This window comes from Streptopelia decaocto (assembly GCF_964273445.1).
Source record: "Streptopelia decaocto genome assembly, chromosome: 3".
Lineage (NCBI taxonomy): Eukaryota > Metazoa > Chordata > Aves > Columbiformes > Columbidae > Streptopelia > Streptopelia decaocto.
Window position 1 is genome coordinate 50,679,042 of NC_138656.1, and position 18,562 is coordinate 50,697,603.

At 44.5% G+C, this 18,562-nt stretch overlaps 2 protein-coding genes across 2 annotated transcripts; both read right to left on the bottom strand.

Annotated features, from left to right (window-relative positions):
• Window positions 1-2,971: 2,971 nt before the first annotated feature.
• Window positions 2,972-14,719, bottom strand: PNLDC1 (PARN like ribonuclease domain containing exonuclease 1; the record flags this gene model as incomplete). Its single annotated transcript, XM_082048942.1, has 19 exons — window positions 2,972-3,129; window positions 3,666-3,764; window positions 3,908-4,083; window positions 4,568-4,667; window positions 5,241-5,283; window positions 5,497-5,550; window positions 6,399-6,466; window positions 7,563-7,618; window positions 7,847-7,932; window positions 8,183-8,252; window positions 8,696-8,833; window positions 9,884-9,963; window positions 11,412-11,512; window positions 11,803-11,891; window positions 12,610-12,733; window positions 12,862-12,895; window positions 13,861-13,934; window positions 14,048-14,105; window positions 14,644-14,719. The coding sequence occupies 19 exons, from the start codon at window positions 14,717-14,719 to the stop codon at window positions 3,063-3,065; spliced, it is 1,593 nt and encodes a 530-aa protein (XP_081905068.1). The 3' UTR covers window positions 2,972-3,062.
• Window positions 14,720-15,223: 504 nt separating this feature from the next.
• Window positions 15,224-17,933, bottom strand: MRPL18 (mitochondrial ribosomal protein L18). The gene is made up of 4 exons (XM_082048794.1): window positions 17,774-17,933; window positions 16,907-17,087; window positions 15,690-15,924; window positions 15,224-15,425 (listed from the first exon to the last, which is right to left on the bottom strand). The coding sequence occupies exons 1-4, from the start codon at window positions 17,826-17,828 to the stop codon at window positions 15,354-15,356; spliced, it is 543 nt and encodes a 180-aa protein (XP_081904920.1). The 5' UTR covers window positions 17,829-17,933; the 3' UTR covers window positions 15,224-15,353.
• Between the last annotated feature and the right edge of the window lie 629 nt (window positions 17,934-18,562).

An 18,562-nucleotide genomic window follows, 5' to 3' on the forward strand; every position in this document is an offset into this window, starting at 1 on the left:
GCCATCTTCTGCCCCGTGAGCTCCATGTCTCTGGGAGCACAGGTAGGGCTTGGAGAGGGCTTTCCTCCCTCCCTGCTGCTCAGCCACAGCCTTTATAACAAAACAGGCAGTGCTTATGTGTTCTGATATGGGTGGCTCTCCACCAGCACTCTTGGGGGGGTTTGGGCTGGCCACTGTGGTGGTTCTGCAAGCCAGACATCTCAGCTGTCAGCCATCCCCACCAGGAGACATGCCACACCTCCAGCGCAGCTCTAATTCGGTGCTTTTGGGCACCTCCAGCAAACCAAGAGATAGAGAGATTTGTGCTCTGCCCAGCATTGCTGCTCTGTATCTCCTTAACACACCTGCCTTACCGAGGGGACTGGGCATCTGAGACAATGCTGAGCTCCTCCACGGCAAGACTTGCACTCTGGGTGTTCAGCAACAGGAGGTGCTCTGAGAGGTTTCCCACCAGAGTAGAGATGTTACCTTAAAAAGACAAATTTAATCTTTAACATGTGAAAAAAAACCAAACGAAAACCCAAAAACCAATATATCAAAAATCTAATTGTTCTTGATATCTTGATCTGCAATGCTCCATTTGCAGGGCTATACTTTTACTGCACACCTTCACAACTTGAATTCTAAGATCTTCTTTCATTGGGGGTTGGAATTATCCTTTCAATCCTTACAGCTAAAGTACAAGTTTCTCATACCGCTGAGAAGCAGATGTACTATAACTGCTGCTAGGACTTGGCTGTGGTTTTATCACTGTCTTAGGAAGATGGTTTTGATTTTCTGAGCTGCGAGCCCTCAGGGCCACTCAGCAACTTTGACAGGCACCTCTTCAGAGCCAGAGTAATGAGGCAGGTTGCACCACTTCGAATTGGCTTCACAAGAATCAAAAGTATGCCTTACTCCTTGCGGGAGCCACACAGGAACAGGCACACCTGAACTACTTTTGATACTTTCAACTTCAATTAATAATAGTTCCCTAGTCTGGAGCGAAAGCAATAGCTGAGGTCAGAATGGCCAGATTGGCATGTTCAGGGAGATTTTGTCTTGATCTTCAGCCACTCAGGAAAACTTGTAAATCTATTCCCATAGCTAAAAGTTGCTGATTTGTTAGAATAGCCCCCAGCTAACCCATTTCATGGGAACTGACTGCTAGTACATCTCATTGATGTCTTTAAAAGGCTCTGAGCAGTGACCCTGGGTTATTACAGACAAGCAACTTGTTTCTGTAAATTCTCCCCTAGGAAAGACATCAGAATATACTCAACCTGCTCTCATTTCTTCTTCATGCATTTACATATACACTTAACTGATTTATAGTAGAAATATCTAGTAGATCTACGGAAATTACTATTTATAAGTTGTCCCATCTCTAATATAGTCTCCAGATTCGCTACACTATGTTGCTCCATGAGGTACATCTGTCCCTTGGAGAGGGAGAAGGCACGGTCAGACCCATGGGCAATTTCTCAGAAAGGGGTGAAAGGATCTCTGCTTTCTTCCACAGGCAAGTATGTTTCTCTAGATGGTGAAACAGGAGAGAGAGAATAGTACTGCAGGGAACTAATTCATTATTTGTCTGTGTGCCACTCTGACAAAAACACAGGAGGAAAGGAGAAAAATTTAACACAGAACAAACAATTTATTTGTTCCTTCAAAGTGCATGCTGCATTTCCCCATGTCTAAGCAGCTAGCTGAATCCGGACCCCAGAGAACAAGGGTATAACATTTCCCAGATCATAAACCAAGAAGAGTGCTTTTTATGGGAAAATGAATGCTCCTATGTGTAACACTCAGTGAAAGCTTTCCCAAATCTACACAACACACAGAGCCTGTGCTCTCCTTGACACAAGGGGGGTGTCTAATGATGCCAAATGACAAAAAAACCCCACCACTACAGAATAAATAGGGATATACTTACACTGGTGTTTGAAGAAACACTGTGACAGAGAACCCTGTCACTGAAGGGTTATAAAAAAAAAAAAAAGGCATCAAGAAGTCAGTTATTTGTCTGGCTAGGAGGTGGCTCATGAAGTAAGAGCTGTAAACCACAAGCTGTGCAGATCTCAAGAACCACATCTGAAGGGAGGCTGCCCATCTCTCCTGAAGAGCAGCAAAGCACGAGCTGTTGGCAGCAGAGCGCACGTGACCTCCAGGCACACCGCCATGTCCTCCTGCTGCTGCTCATCCCCTGCAGCTATGCTCATTCTATGATTTTACAGTCGATTAAAAGGCAGATTCTATGTATTGGATGATCAGGGCCCCATCCAACTCTGACTGACGAAATCTAGGGACCATTATATGGAAACCATGAATTGGCAGGTCGTTTTCAAGAAGAGAATGAAATTAATAAAGACCACAGTTCCTGGACTGACAAATAATCCAGCTATATCAGAGAAACACATCAACAAAGCCTCTCTCGTGATAGTTTTGGATAAAGGACTGCTCATGTGCTGTGCGCTAGAAACAAATGTGTGCCAACTCACCCGACCTGTGTATATTCCACAAATTGGAAGCTGATAAATTCCACTTATCTGTATCTGTCCTCAGCTCTGCTGCACAACACTAACAGCACTGCAAATTCTTTACTATTCACCAGAATTCTTCATGTGGCCCAAGAGTAGTTTCTGCATCAACTCTGCCCATTTTCATTTTGTAAACTATGACATTTCCTCTGCTTTACAACTGAAACTAAAAATAGCCCCTTTCATTTCATAAATTCCCAAACTTCAACACAAATGTGTTTTACACAGCAGCACAAGCACTGGGATATAACTGGGCTTATGAATAACCGTGAAGAACCACCAGAGGATCAAAGTAAATTAGGCATCAGAAGAACCCTCTCTCCCTCTTCAGGAGAGGACTGTGCTTTTAACAGATTACAAAATAGCACAAAATGGAAACCAACACATCCTCTTTAAACACACATTTGCAATAAAACAATTGAAAATACTATTCATAGATTTTTTTTTCCTCATAGTTTATTGAATGATATTAAACAAAACAGAGAAACACAAAAAATAAAAACTGTGTTCCTGACATCTCATCTGTAAGGCAATCCTTCAGAACTAAGAGCAAGGAGCTCCTCCGAGTACAAAGGCCAAGATAGACCACAGCACCACAATACCAGAAACTCTAAAGGGCAAGAAAAATAAAATGCTGTTAGACTTCTTTTATTTAGGGCTCAATTTTGTTCTCACTAAGCTCTGAGATTTGATTCCAAACCACGTCAGGCCAGAAATTCACCCTGCAAGAGCATTGCTGTCACAACCTCACCAGAGGGATGCACTTTGAATCTGGAATTCTCTCCAGAGCTTTTGACTCTGCTGGAGAAAACACGCATCCATCCCGCACGTGAAAGACTCTGCCTCTCACTCCTCAAGCTTATTAGAGCTAGCACTACAGCTCATTAAGGTAAGTCCCTGTCTGTTATAATAGCACATCCGTAGTTTTGTGCTATCCATGGGGTAATGTTCTCTGGTTAATCAGTATCAAGATTAAAGTCCAGTTGCCCAGGGCTGAAAGCTCACAGGTGGCCACTCAGCAGTTGGCGAGTGAACCTGCTTCTGAACCCCTTGTTCTCCTGAAGGGCTGGCAGAAGAACATGGCAAAGAGCACCAGACTGCTGCTGGGACAGGACCAGGCCCCCTCGGAAGGAACCCGTAACTCACTGCAGCAGGCAATTCACGCTCGGAGAGTGCTTCCAGTGGCGATAGACGGAAACCCGCAGGTGAGGGTGATCCTTATAATCTCTCAGAACACGCCTGATGCTGTAATGAAAGCAGATGTCAGGAGCCACGGCTTGCAGGCTGCCTACAGCATCCCACAGCTCAGGACAGGAATCTCTTTATCCAAGAGTGGTCACAGCAGACTTAAATCAAAGAGGATCAAGGGGCGGGAAATTAAGACTTACTCCTTAAATTTATTGGACAGCAGAAGGAACTGGTTCTTTGAAAGCCATCTGACATCAAAGCGACAAAAAGCATTAAACTCTTGGTAGATCTGCCTTTCATTCAGCCCTGGCCAGCCTTGGACATGGACAACCAGAAGAGGGAGATGCTGGCACGAAGCATCTTCTCCAGAAAAATTCTGGAAAATGTGCAATACGGAGACATAGATCTGAGTTCAGAAATACTACAGATGCACTACTAATATAATCAGAAAATACGCAAAACATGACACATAAGACAGGTTGTACAACACAGCTGTTGATGTAAAATTCTTTTTCTTTTGTCCCAAGATTCTTCTGAACATGAGTCATAAAAGCAAACTGTCACGATTACCATGGAGAAACCACCAGAGAAACAGCAAGCTCTCTAACAGAGCAGAGAGAATGAGGGCAATGTAAACTGGCTAATGCCATCTTACAGGATAACAATATGAAAACATTTCACAAAGCAGAAATTCAACTCATTTGCCATTTTGAAACATCAGTTGTGTCATTTATATGATGGCAACTTCTGCCAAGGTGGGCCCAGACACTGGTGGATTTTTCTTCTCTAATGAAGCCATCAAGTAGGTGACTGACCTACGCACCCCACCAACTGGTCACAGGCCTGCAATTCATACGCACAATGCTTGAAACGCTTCCTCGGATGAAATTCACTTTGTTCAGATACTCAGCTAACACGGTGAGATACTGAGAGAAAGAAGGATCAGCCTCCACTGCATCACTACATCAGAAAACAAAATGGAACAAAGTGTTGTTTCTCCAGCGCTGCACGGCTGCACAGTGTCTCTGGAGCACAGAGCTCCTGAAGAAGCTCTTTCACTAGGGACAAAATAGGTATTTCAGATCTTGGTATGTTGTACAGAAGTTAAAAAGCTGCAAGCAAAGGGAAGGGATTTGAACAGTTGCCTCTTAGCAACTTAACTGAAGGCACTGAATCACACAGATTTCAAAAATGGAAACTAGTGGAAAATGATTTGACCCTTACCCAAGTGAACTGAACTTGAGAGAGCTTGTTCGAGGATAAAGGAGTCACAATGCCATTTCCCAACCTCTGAGCCATTGCATGGCCCCTGAATTCATTTTTTTAAATGTCAGCTTTGACATAAAGCTACTACTTTCAGATTTATAAAATAAAAATCTAATTAGAACAGTGACATTTCCAGTAACACTTTCTCTTATCCAAAAGGAAGGCCAGCCTGCAAAACAAAGAGTCAGCCAGAGCGAACTGACAACTGTTTTCCCTAGGACCCATTCATGTAATGCAATTTTCAGTAAACATTTAAATATCACTCACTCTGTGGATCTGCACAGTAGCAAATGAGCTGACTTCAGAAGAACTAGAAGGAACAATGAGGTGGCATTAGAACAAAGCTAAAGAAACAGAACTAAACAAATGGAAAGCAAAAACTCACTAAAGTGCAGCTAGGTTACTAATAGCAACAGACTGTATATAAACAAATATTTCTTAGCATCAAAGAGAGCTATAGAGCAGGAAAGGAATTACCAAGTCCCTATACAAAGTTTAGAGAAGTGTTTCAGAAGCATTTTACCTGAACCACAGAGAAATGCATCATAGCCTGCCTCGTGAGGAGATTTCTTCTCAGCTGTAAGTGTCCGACAAAATAAATTTAGAAAAGAAGTAAACACCTTTAGTACACTGTGGAAACCGCTCCACTGCAGAATCCAAACATTCATAAGAACTACTGTTCTGTTTTGGGGTTTTTGCCCCCACCCTCAGCTCTGTTTCCTTCCTCGCCCTGAAACCTTTACACCCCATAGAACGTCAACGCTTCTACCATGGATTTTAAAACAAAACCAACAAAAAGGCTGCAGTTACATGAATCACCCAAAAGCTCAGCGAGATGTACATTACAAAATATTAACTCCCATGAAGATCTAAATCAAATTGTGTTGTATAAGTTATTGATGGCACAGGAACCAGGAACCATTTCAAAATGCAGGAGGCCCTACGCTGCAGGACACGACGCTGCCGAGAGAAGCCAGAATACATCTGCCTCACAGCCAGGATCACCCCATGTACTGAACACAGCCCCCTGCACACACAGCACCGCTAACTCTGCACATGAGCCACCATCTCCTGCTGTTTTCTATTCTAGGACCACTGTTTCCCACCTCCCTTGCCCCTTCCAAGGGCTACTGACTCCTTGCAGGCCCAAGTTGGGCTCAGTTCAACCCAACTTAGCATGAACACCATCTGTGCTAGCATGATGCAAACCTGCCCTGTACTACCCTCAGCAGCTACTGGGGACATGCAGGACACGTGACATTTTGGGAACCCAGGCTTTGGGTCTGGACAAAAAAGTGTATCAGCAGCTCGGTGCAAATTCAGCAGACCCACCGGACCTCACTCATGCTTTGCATGTGCACAGCCATCAAGTAAAACAAACCCCCTTTTAGCTACCTGACTTCGAAGATTTATGGAGGAACATACCATATCTTGAGCAGTCACTTGCAAGAGTGATCACTGGGGATGCTGGATCTGTCGGATTTAGGTTGCTGCTGAAGACAAGTGGATGTGTAAGATTTTTGTCTTGCCTCATTACATTAAAGTTACTGTTCTCTAGTGACCAGCGGCTTCATTTCAGAAAAAGCTACTGAAGACTTTAAAAGGATTTTTGGTAGAATTCTGTGAAAAGGCTAAGATACTTAGCTCAACAGTATCGACCAGTTTTCTTCCTGAAAACTAACTCCTAAATACCTTCTCAGTCTCCTCCCCCGATCAAACATTCTAAGCAGCAAGCCTGCTCTAACTGCATGCAAAACATGTGAACAGAACTAAAAATTCATGGAAAACTCCAAGGAAAGGGGTTGACTAGATGTTTCTATTTGAATGAGGAACTTCGGAAGACAGATTAATAAAGATACCCATGGAATGACTGAAACAAAAGAACGAGCAAGCATGAAAGCTCATGAGAATCTGCAGTCTGAAACTGATAAACAAAAGTAACCAGAATCCCAGTACTGTTTCTATAACCACTAATTTCACATCTCCTCCTTGGGAGTAGGGGGTAAGGGGAAAGTTGCAAAATCTTCCTTTTCTTAGCAAAATTGATGTGAAAACAATTTATCTACAAAATAAGTGTAAAAAAAGATTTAAAAAAAAAAAAAAAAAAAGAAAACTCTTCTACTATCACAGCTAAGCTCACCAGACACAACCAGACACGATATCTACTCATGTGCTCCATTTGAACATTGTATTTAGTTACTGCTTTGGGCTCAGTGCAGCTCTTTCTTGGGAGCTGGCATTTGAAATTAGGGTGTATTTTCCACTGAGAACTGAAACTCAACCATCTCATAACATGACATAAGCAACATACAACACTAAAGTTGTGCGTAAGGCTGTCTACAAGCCAAACCTCTGACCGAAGTAATGGTGGTACACTATTAGAATTGACTTAGAACAAATAATTTACTGCATTATTACTTTATATAAAAGATAAGCAAATATGTTGCTCTTAAATTTAGAAAAACAAGAAAGCAGCTGAAAAAAACATGTGGGAGGAGGGAAGTTATGAACATATGAAATTATTGACTTTGAAATATATCTCCCAAGAAAACAAAAGGATTGCTGAAGGCTTTATAGCCCACCACTTACCTGCACAGAACCTCATACACCTCCAAAAGATTAGATACTCGAGGAAACGGATATTTCTATAAAAGAAGAACATGTTTGAAAACCAACCAAGACAGACCTCGTGGTACGTGAGCTCAGTTAGTGGTCCTGCTGATTCATTAGATGAGGTCTAAAAAGCAGAATGTCTCAGGGCAACACTGAGAACTGTTCACAGTTCTGTAACCACAGACCACCAAGGAAAGATATCCTCTCCTTTGGGTGAAAGACAAGCTTTAACTCTAAATAAAAAGACCTTTGCATCTCACCTTCCAGATAGATTTTGTTACAGTTTTGGTGTCTATGAGGACAGGAAACAGAATGTGAATATTCCTTTTAAACTCTTCATAGCTTTCTGAAAGCAAAACACATGTGAATAAAAACACTGTAAAACTGAGGAAAAGCCAAGGGTATTTCAAATGAATAAGAAAGAGGTGAAGTCAGAGGAACAATATGCCTCTCCAGCAGTTAAAGCTTAGAAGAGGCATCTAGCACAGCTGCTTGCTAAGCACTGTGGGTGGCTGGGGCAGTAAATGACCACTGTGCTTTCTGTCCCATCCCTGCTGCAAAGGGAGCAGCCTGGGGACAGAAAAGTACAGCATTACCTGGAAGGGGCTTGTAGAACTTGTCATGAAGATGCATAAGGTCCATAAGCATGTTGTGTCCCACCAGGGGCTAAGGGAAGAATATAAACATAACAGCCCATTGGAGCATAATTTTGTAGAGAGCTCAGAGAAAACCATTTTCAGGCATGCTCAACAGCTGTAATGCTTTCCTCCTGCAGACAGCATCCACACATGTTCACCCAAAAGTCATTCAGGCTGCAAAGCTCATAGGAGAACACTACTGCTTTCAGGAAATCAGACTTGTGGACTCTCTAAGGAGCATATTTTCTCAGCAGCATTCTAATTTGAGTGGACCTAAGGAGCTAAGTGGATTCTCAGCTCAGCTGAACACTGGTAAAATCCTCCAGTGATCAGATTTATAGGCTCACTCACAAGGGGAAGGATAGCCTTTGCCTGCACATCACCCATAGTGTCCTGATGCCAAAATTCATTCAATAATCTGCATACAGAACATAAGAAAGGGAAAACGAGAGTAGGGATGAGGCATTTTACCTTCTTGGCTTTAACAAGTGTCTGGAAGAGGTTGGTGAAGCCCCGGGCAGACAGGAGAATGAGCTCCTTCTGGCAGCAGTCATAAGGAGAGTTCTCCAGAAGCCGGCGATGCTGGAAACTCACTTTTTTCACCATTACCTAAAAAGAAGAGTCATTGAGTATCTCAGCCTCCCATGCTACTTGTATGGGGTTCAGTAATGCTAAGGACATGTTCAGCTTCTAGGCTATGAAGAATGCAGAAACAGCACATCCCCTGGGTCCTCAGAACTGTCTCACTTCTCTTCCATATGGAGATCAGTGCTCCAGTAACAAAAGAGACCTGCTCTAAGGGTGTCTTATTAATGCTTCTCTGGATAAGGGGATGGTTCCTACCACAGGTTTTTTTGAAGCACAATGAACACCATTCAATTTGACACCAATATGGTAAGTTCATAGTACCGAAAAGCAGAATCAAACAGCAATCACACAGTGTCCCCGAAGTCTATGCATCAGGTGAGAAGTCTGGGTAAATCTGTCACTGATGACACTGGTTATCAGACCAAAATAGTAATAATTAAAACCAACCAAACAACAAAAAACCAACCAAACAACAACAAAACCCCAACCAAACAACAACAACAAAAACACAAATAAACAAACCCCAAAACTTCTGTAATCTACTTCTAAGCAACTGACTGGTATGTTTTCTGATGCGTGTTTTGAGAAGTCCACAACCACAGGTATAATTCACAAAATACTGCATCAAATGTAAAATAGCAAATAGCAAAACAGCAAGCCACATAACAGATTAAAAGTCTTCAAAGCAACTACATGGCAAAAGTCAGCAAAGGAAAAAACACAAAAAGAGGCTAATTGTACATTCTTGTGGAGGTATTGAAGGAGAGATCTCACAAAGTCTAGAGACACAGAAAGGGTCCCTCCAGAAGTGCCCCGAGGACAAGCACTTCCACCTAAAAGTATTTTGTGGCTACAGGACAAACAGAAAACAAAGTTACTCAGTTTTCTGGATCCCTTTTATTGGGATCCCACAATCAACACTTCCCAGAACATTCCTTTGTAATTTTCTTCTCTTCCTCCAGGACCCTATCATTAAATGTATAAGCAACATTTCAGAGTCCCTGCAAGAATGTCAGTTCTATCTACCTAGACAGAAGCCCCCTTTTCAGTAAGTCCACGCTACTATCTCACCTTCTTGTCTCCAAGAGGCTGTGTCCAAACATTTTGGAGAGCCTGTCTCAAAACCAGCTGAACTTCAAACATCTGATAGCCTGAGACAAAAAAAAAAAACCCAAAACACTAGTGAAAACTTCACAGGTGCAGACAAGCCTGTTCAGGAAAATGCATTCTTCTAGACAAAAGGACTGACCAGATGTTTCTTCCCCAGTATACAGAAAATACTCATGAATATAAGACCTTGGTACATTACCATACACAATAATAGAAAAAAAAAAAAAAAAACAAAAAACAAAACAACAACAAAAAAAAAAAACACAAAAGAAAGACAAAAAAACAAACCAAACCAAACAAAAAAACCCACACAAACAAAAAACCCCACCAAACCCACCCCCCTCCTTCTCCTCCTCAAAAAAAAAAAAAGGCCACAGTGAGAATTACAAGCAAATAAGCTTTTGTGGGGACACAGAGGAAACGAAAAAGCTATCTGAAAAGAAGGAGGAAGGCTACTACTCTGAAAAAGACTGTCTGTGGTTTTGGAAAGTTTCAGAGCAACACACTCAGAAGCCAAGCACAGATGAAAGGTACCAGCATATTTTCACCCACAGCTGATAAAGAACTAACCCAACCCTCTTCTTAACAGTACACAAAAGGACACCCAAATCACTCTTATTGCTTACTTAAATAAATGTCTTCCTTGTCACAGGTGCTCACAATTGCCAGACCCTATTGCACTATCAGTAACATATCTACTACAGCTGGCATAGCAGATACAAAACATTGCGCACTCCCCACCCCCTGTATTTCACACACTGCAAAAAAAGCAACAACAAAGCCTTTATTACTTTCTGTCCTTCTTAACCTTTTCTGTATTTTACTCCCTGACCTAAAGGATTAAGATTTGGTCTCTGTGAGCAAACATACAAACTATTCTCTGCTAAAATTCCCTGTCCCTCAACTCCTCCAACCCAGCACAGAAATTCCTCAGCTCTGCTACAGTGCTCCCAAAAGCTACCAGAGGTGATAAGCAGCCTGTTTGTCCTCACTGGCATATATATGTGTCTCCATGGGGCTCCTTGTTGCTCCCCATGAGAAGGAACAAACTTGGAAAGGGGGCCCGCCTTTCCCTTCTCCAAGGTGAAGAAAACAAAAATCAGATCCCCCAGGATTTAAAACAAGTCAAAAGTTGTCCTGACCCAGAGCAACTACAAATTCTCCAGTTGCTGCTCTGAAGCAGCACAAAATGGAAGCTGGTTACCACAAAGCATGCCCCCAAGCATCTAGACACCCACTTCCACTAGAGAAAGACCCATCACCATAACAGAGGAGAAAAGTAGAATCCAGAGATGAATGCCTCACAGGAACTAAGGCGTGGACGGGGGCAAAGAGTTGTGAAGGCAGGATGGGCACAGATGCTTTCACTCTCAACAAAGCAGTTTAACAGAACAGGCAGCAAAGGACAGTAGCCACCCCAGAGGTTCAGGAGAAGTGATGAAGCCCCTCAGAGGCCACAGGTGCCAAAGGGAGGCACCCTGTTTCTTACCACTCAGATCATGCAGAACCATAGTATCATCTTCCTCTGCTGCAGCTATCCAACAGGTCACTTCATCAATAGCCTTCTTCAGCACATCCCTGTCTAGGCCACTACAGCAGTATTGGGGAGAAAGAGGCAGTGTGAAAAAGAGCTCTTTACAGAGGGAGCCTTGTGCCTTGCTGCAGGAATGCAAAAGCATCACTTTCCAACATTCACACAGCTCTCCAGATTGTGTCCTGTGATCTCAGTCTTCCTTCAGACAGACCACAGCATGCTGGAACAGCTGGCAGCAAGGCATTCAGACCAATAGGCTTTAATATTTCTACAAAATGTGATCTGAGTGCAGGCGAGCTGTCAACACAGTCAGTACTGAGGATCTACTTCTCTGAATAGTGCCCACCTGCTGACTTTCCAGCTACCCGCTAAGAGATGCTGGCTAAAGATCTTCTCCTGTTCCTCATTCACGTATGGGATTCCATCTTTGAGGAACTGAGCAGGGGAAAAAACAATATGCCAGGTTGGTTACTCTCTCCTGGACTTTCTTGCAGCAAGTTAGAGAATAACAGGTTAGGTAGGTCCAAAACTGGTATATACTTAAAAGACGCTGGTGTTCCTCATTCTCAGAATATCCTCTTTGGAAATACAAACTGCAGGTAATCCAAGATGCATTCTTACAAAAAGGAAGATGTGTTTATGTATGGAGGAAAGAAAAGGATTTTTACCACCTCTAAGATGTTTTTTTGCTCTGCTTTTACATTTCCTTTAATGAGATACTTAAAATGTTAAGATATCGTGATGCTTCCTGTCCAAAATTGCTGAACAGTGCTCTTATGTGATGACATAGTCTGAATGTTACGGGAAATGTGGTGATATGCAAGATGCAGGTAAACTGAGACTTCCCCACCTTCACGGCTAGTAAAGACTCCCACTGGGGTCTTTTTAGTACCTCCTCATCTCACCAGAGAGAGGTTTTCTTTTTCAGAGGTGAGGAAATCTGTCTTAGATTGACAAAGATGTGGTTATTGACCCTACGGCAGTTCAGAAAAACCACCACTTACTCTCTTGATAATGAGCCACATGAAGCATTCATACTTTAGCAAGATGGTACTTACCCCAGAAATGGAGCATTTAGGGATATTAATCCTAATTTCCCCTGTAATTGCACAGACTTCCTTTGTTCTAGATTTCTGGCAGAGAGATTACATACCTTATTATAGTCAAAGCCATAATGAGACAGGAACTGAATGCTAGATGCAGAGAGGGTGAATTCAACATCCGTAACTCCCAATGTTGCGGGAAAGAGATAAAAGTTGTATGAATGCACCACATACCTACAATTAAAAGAAAAAAAATTCTAGAACATACTTACAGGAAATAAATCCTCCCAAGAGAATTCAGCATAAAATCTCAACTGCACTGTCTTCATTATAACAGAAAACTGTCTTTTTCTTTTACTTACTTGTTTGAATTTTCATTTGAGAATATTGCCAGCCCTGCAAGAGAGAGAAATTTCTGTTGACATGGCAATGTTTAGCTGGATGTCTATGGACACTGTGAAAATTAGGTCAGGGATGCGGGGATCCCCTGATGGAGTACAAGTTTGCCATTCACTGATGCCACAGTGCAAATCCTAAGAGGAACCGCCACCGCCAGGCTGCTCCCTAGCTCTCTGAGAGCTGAAGAGGGACAAACTTTTAGTGCTAAGTGGGAAAAGGACTTAAGTTTGATTAAATAGGAAACAGACTGAGCCATGGGTGAGAAGAGGTGAGTGGGTGACAAAAATCTCCAGCTATGTGTACAGAGATCTGTAGGTCCAACTACACTACAGAAGCATTTGGAAGGAGCTAGGTACCACAGAGGACTGAAACATGATTTTTACTCCTTGTTTTTTGGTTTTTTTTTTTCCTAATTAATCCCTAAAAAGCACATTAAGATTTTACACAGTCTATGGCTTTGAACAATATTTTAAACAGTTTTGGAGCTGTTTCTTGACCTCTACCTGGTTATTAAGTGTAGCCCTTCACTACCATAGAAAGGCTGTGGGGTTTTTTTTTAATTTTAGGAATATCAGAAATACTAGCCTTCATTTTCCTCCGATAGTCCCCTTACTCATACACTGTATTAAATGACACACCCTTGAATAGGAGCTGCTGTCACCTACTTTTTGTTTGCATACTCTGTTTTAAAAGCCCTGTATTTGTACCTGCAATCTTTAAACATCAACAACTTTAGACCGGTAAAAAGTATCTAGTCAACCTGACCTTCTAATTATTTAAAATAGTTGAGAGTATTAAACAGCAGAGAGGAAAAAAACAAACAAGCAAACTAGCATGGCAAACAACTGTCCCTGTAATGAGTGAGTTACGAGCAGAGCTACCTGCAGGGCTCGCCAGCTGGCAAAAAGCCAGTTACCACTAAGACCTCGGGAGATTATTTTCTGTGTCAGAACAGCACTTACCGAGCTGAGTAACTGTGAAGCGCTGAACGCTCTGCCTGGCCTTCAGGTACCGCTCCACGGGGGAATCAAACAGGCTATGAACAAAACCAGGATTGGGGGGAGTAGAAACACAGTTTGCAGCGCACAGGTTGTTCTCACACAGCTAGAGCAGCAAGTCTCCCTCATATTTTAAGTCCAACAGCTTTACCTGGGCTCGTTATTTTCTGGGCAACTTGAATGCAAGCCAGTCAACTCCATATCAAAGGCTGTTGGGATGGAAAGAACACACACACAAAAAAATCTGAAATATGAAGCATGCATTTCCCCAGCATCGGGAGGAGGGTCTTTGAGGCACCTCTCTTCACCCTAACCTGTTTCAGACCCAGGGGTATGAGCTCAAGAGAAAAGGCAACTGCCTGCTGTGGAAGCGAGGTCTCCTGCTCCTTCACCCCTGGGGCAGGACGAGGAAAGCAAACCTTCATGTACTCACGCACTCTGGGGTGGCTGCCTCGCTCTGTGCAGTGTCCTCCTACTAACTGCTCCCTGAGCCCCACCGAACCGAGGCCAGCACCTCGGAGCGGGCTCCCATCCCGACCTCTGCTGCCCGCTCCAAAACCCGGCGCCTCAGCCTTGGCTGCTCTGGCACACGCCAGCGCCATTGCCGGCTGACACGCACCCAGTACCCGCGGCGCCACGGCCTGGCCCCCAGCCAGGCCTGCCGCCCCTCAGCGCGGGCAGGGGCCGGGACGGCAGCCAAGGCTCAGGGCGCCGGTAGCGGCCGACGGGCCGCCCCCCGCGGCTCACCCAGGAAGGCGGCACGACGGATGCGGCCCCGCAGAAGCGGCAGGTGCCGCTCGAATTCCGCAGCCCCCACCTCCATCGCCGGCCTCCGCGCTGCCCCCGGCCCGGCGCGCCTGCGTTCCCGGCCCTGCGGCGGGGGCGGCTCTTCCCCACCTTTAAAAAAAAAAGGCAGCAGCCGGCGGAAGCGGCAGCTGGGAAGCTGCCAGCACCCGTGTGCGCACAAGCGGGGGGCAGGCGCAGGGAAACGGGCTGCTCATCCCTCCACCTGCGAGGGATAAGAAAACAAATCCTAGGGCTGCAAAGACGAATTAGGGGAATTTAATATTTTTACTAAGTTTAGCACATAACTTTATTACAGTTCTGAACATTCACATAAATGACTGCATTTTGCTGGATCAAGGATTGCAAGGTGTTCATTTAGAACAAATACAAAATCAAATACAAAAAAAGAGAAAATATACTTTAAAATTATTGAATTCTGAAGTGAATTCTGTTAGTCTGTCAGGTTGAACTGTAACAGCTTATTCTAGCCTTAAAATAAAGGCATTGAAGATTTCAAAATCAAGAATGTGACACACTTCCACACCTTTAAGAACATTTTATTATAAGATGCCACATTTCAAGTTTTTCCAGCGCTGGACTTTCACTGTGCCTCTACACACACCTGAAGAAGCGTTCATTGTTCTTTGGAAAGTTTTCCCAACAGTCTCCACCTACTTATAGATTCTTCGTGGTTCACGCAGAACGACACCACCCTCCTGCACAGCTTTTTCAAATGCCTGAATCTTTTATAAAAGACAGAGAGACACAAGTAAGTACAAAGAAAAGCCACAGCACCAAAATATCAGTGGGGACATGTTTATGTGGAGGGGCAGAGGTTAACAGCCTCACTAAAGCATAATGCCAGCAACTGAAGCTTGTCAAAGTTACCCTTCTGAGCATTGCAAGAAGGGACTGTCAAGCCACGTAAGAAAACTAATGGTGGAGAAAAATAATGTTTAAAAAGGAAAAAAAAAGACCAAATTGAGTGTCAGGAGATGGGTACTTGCCGAGTCACAACGATACTCCCAGGGGATAACAGCTTTAAAGTTCACAAAATTGATTCCTGCTTCCAAGCAGCGCTGTGCCATTACACGGCCAAGGTTTTGGCACGCCGCTACTCCCTTGGGGCTATACAGGTGTCTCTTTATGGCCCACTCTCGGGTAGAGGCAGATACCACAATGTCCCCATTACAGCGCTCAACGAAGGCTTCTACATAATGCTGCGTCCGCTCAAGCCGTAATCTGAGCGAAGGAAAGAAATAACATGGGATGTGATGTCTTTTCCAGATCTAAAGAGAGAACACATTCAAATCCTTAAATACATAAATGACTCACTGTAAATAAAACAAAGTACTGAGCTGTTACTACAATAATGATGTCTTAATAGTGCTTTTATTATCTTATCTAGGTTTTTGTTTATCAGAACATAAAAACAGGGCTCATTTTGTCAGTCCAATGTGCTGAAATTCCAACAGTAACTTTTTGGAAGTTACGTGGGTGACAGTCCTATGCTGTCTCATGCCTGCACTCACTCCAAGCCAAGCACTGTACACCGTACACAGTACACTGTACACAGGTGCTAAAAGGCTCAATCAGGGGAACTGCTCCAGCAGAAATGTAGCTCTAAGTTTGCTACGCAGTCTCTTAAAGGCTTCTGCTTACACAGCGGGTAACAACTTGTCAGGATGAGCAAGTGGTCAAGCACAACTTCCTAAGCCGTAACACATAACCACGGAGTACTAAGAGCAACTACTTTCTATTGCACTGAGGCAATATCAGATTTCCAGGTGTGAACAAACTGGACATGGTTCTCTCCTCAAGAACAAAATAACGATTTTGAATCCCCAGCTGAAAATGAACTTATTTTCCAGACGACAAGCAATCAGCATTTTTTAAGAACAAAAACTCAGACTATTATGGTGTCCCAAATAAAACAATGATGCATGGTCAGCACACAACTAGAAGAATCCTAAGTTAAGCAGCAGTTGCTTAAGCGATATTACTGCTACATTGCATGGCAAGATCTTCAACACATATGCCAACTACCATGCGATACTAGCCTGCTGTTCTCTGAACATGGACAATACCTGTTGATTAAGAACAACTAAGGGAGGCAACTGATTCAGCAACCCCAAAAGCACATTTTGTAGCATTTCCACCTGCTGGGTTTTTGGTTTGTTTTTCTTTTAGAGTTGTAATTTCTGCTGGTGACTTTCTGACTCACCTATGCCAGAACTCACGCTTTGGCCATGTTGTTTTCCAGCCACGCTCCTTCCTAGCCAGGGCCAACTGCTCCAGGTTCCGAGGATTCCTGTTAGTGAACTCTGGGGCAACAATCTCATTTTCGCTTGTGTCCACTTCAGTCTCAGCTTTGAGATTGGCTGTAGTTGATGCAAAATTAATACCTTGAGGTAAAGCAAGAAATAAAAACCTCAGAGTTAAAAAGTATACTGCAGACAGTAGAACAAACACAACACAGAATGATGCACCTTGTAAAAGTTAGCAGGACAAAATTAGCTTTTTTTTAAAAAAAACCCAGTATATAGATGGATTACCAGAGTTCAACCTGTTTCTCCGATTTATGAGGTGAGCTGTAGGCTAAAAATGAAAAGTATATTAACAGTGGCTCAAAACCCACTCATAAAATATAAATTGATGCATGACTAAAAGACCTATAGGACTAAGGCTTTACAAAATATTGAAAGTGAAATACACAAAGAACCAATGACAGTACCACCAAATAACAAGGTAAAAATCCTCTCGCTAATTAACAAACAGGTTGTGTAGACATGCTTGCAAACTCAATCTGCCACGCAACTTTTTGGTCCGTAGAGGCAGCAGGAACCCCTCACCAGAGTAACTGTCAGGGCCTCCCCTTGCAGATCGCCCGCCCCGGCCGAAACGCACCAGCGGCGCCCCCGTCTCGCAGCAGCCCGAACACCCGTTCCAAGCAGGAGACCGGCACAGACCGAGCCCGCGCACCGCAGAGCAGCCGCGCCAAGACACCCGGCTGCCGGGTCACCCAGCGAGCGGCCGTCCTCCGGCAGCACGGAAAGGCCGGCAGGGCGAGCCGCGGAGGGGCTGCGCTTACCCGCTCCACGTGCTCGGAGCCGGCCGGCCGCCAGCAGGCGGCTGCTCAGCGCCATGGGGAGCCGGTGCTCGCCGCGGCCTCGGGCTGCAGTCACCTCCGCTCAGCGGTACCCGGACGCCGCCATCTCGGTGCGGCCGGCTTCCGGCGGAAAGGGCCGTCCTCGGAAGCGCTTCCGCCCCGCAGTGGATGCTGTCATACGGAAGCACTGATTTCTTTTGCCCGCTCGGTATAGCAGCGGCCAGGTACCGTTCCGCTGGTTAAGTGAGCCGCTGCGCAAGCTCCTTGGGAAAAGCGGATAGTATGTCAGGCAGCAACTCTTCGCCGACCCAGGGAAACTCTTTTTTTTCCTCTATCAGTAAAAGGGCGTGAGGAGGTCCCGGGGCTGCACCTCCTGGGACAGAGCCTAAGAGGCAGCTGAGCCCAGCAAGCGGGGAGGCGGGCTCCCGTCCTCCCAGCGCTTATCGAAGCCACGGGACACAGACCAGAGCCACTACAAGAACTGCATACTCTTAGTAAAAACAGAACTGTTTCTTCCTGGCTGCAGACTGCGGCTGTATCGCTACGAGTGACGCCGGCAGGCGTGCGATACTGCCTGCTGCGCGGCAGCCGCCACCCAGCTTCCCCACCGCTACAGTTACCCTGAGCTCTGCCCAACGCCACACCGCTTGCAGGGACCTAGAGCGTGCACACACCCAGTACGACGCTGTAAGACCTCGCCAAGTGGAACCCATTAGCCACTAGCACCCCACCAGCCCCGGGCCGCGCCCCTGATAGGCAAAGGAGCCAGCG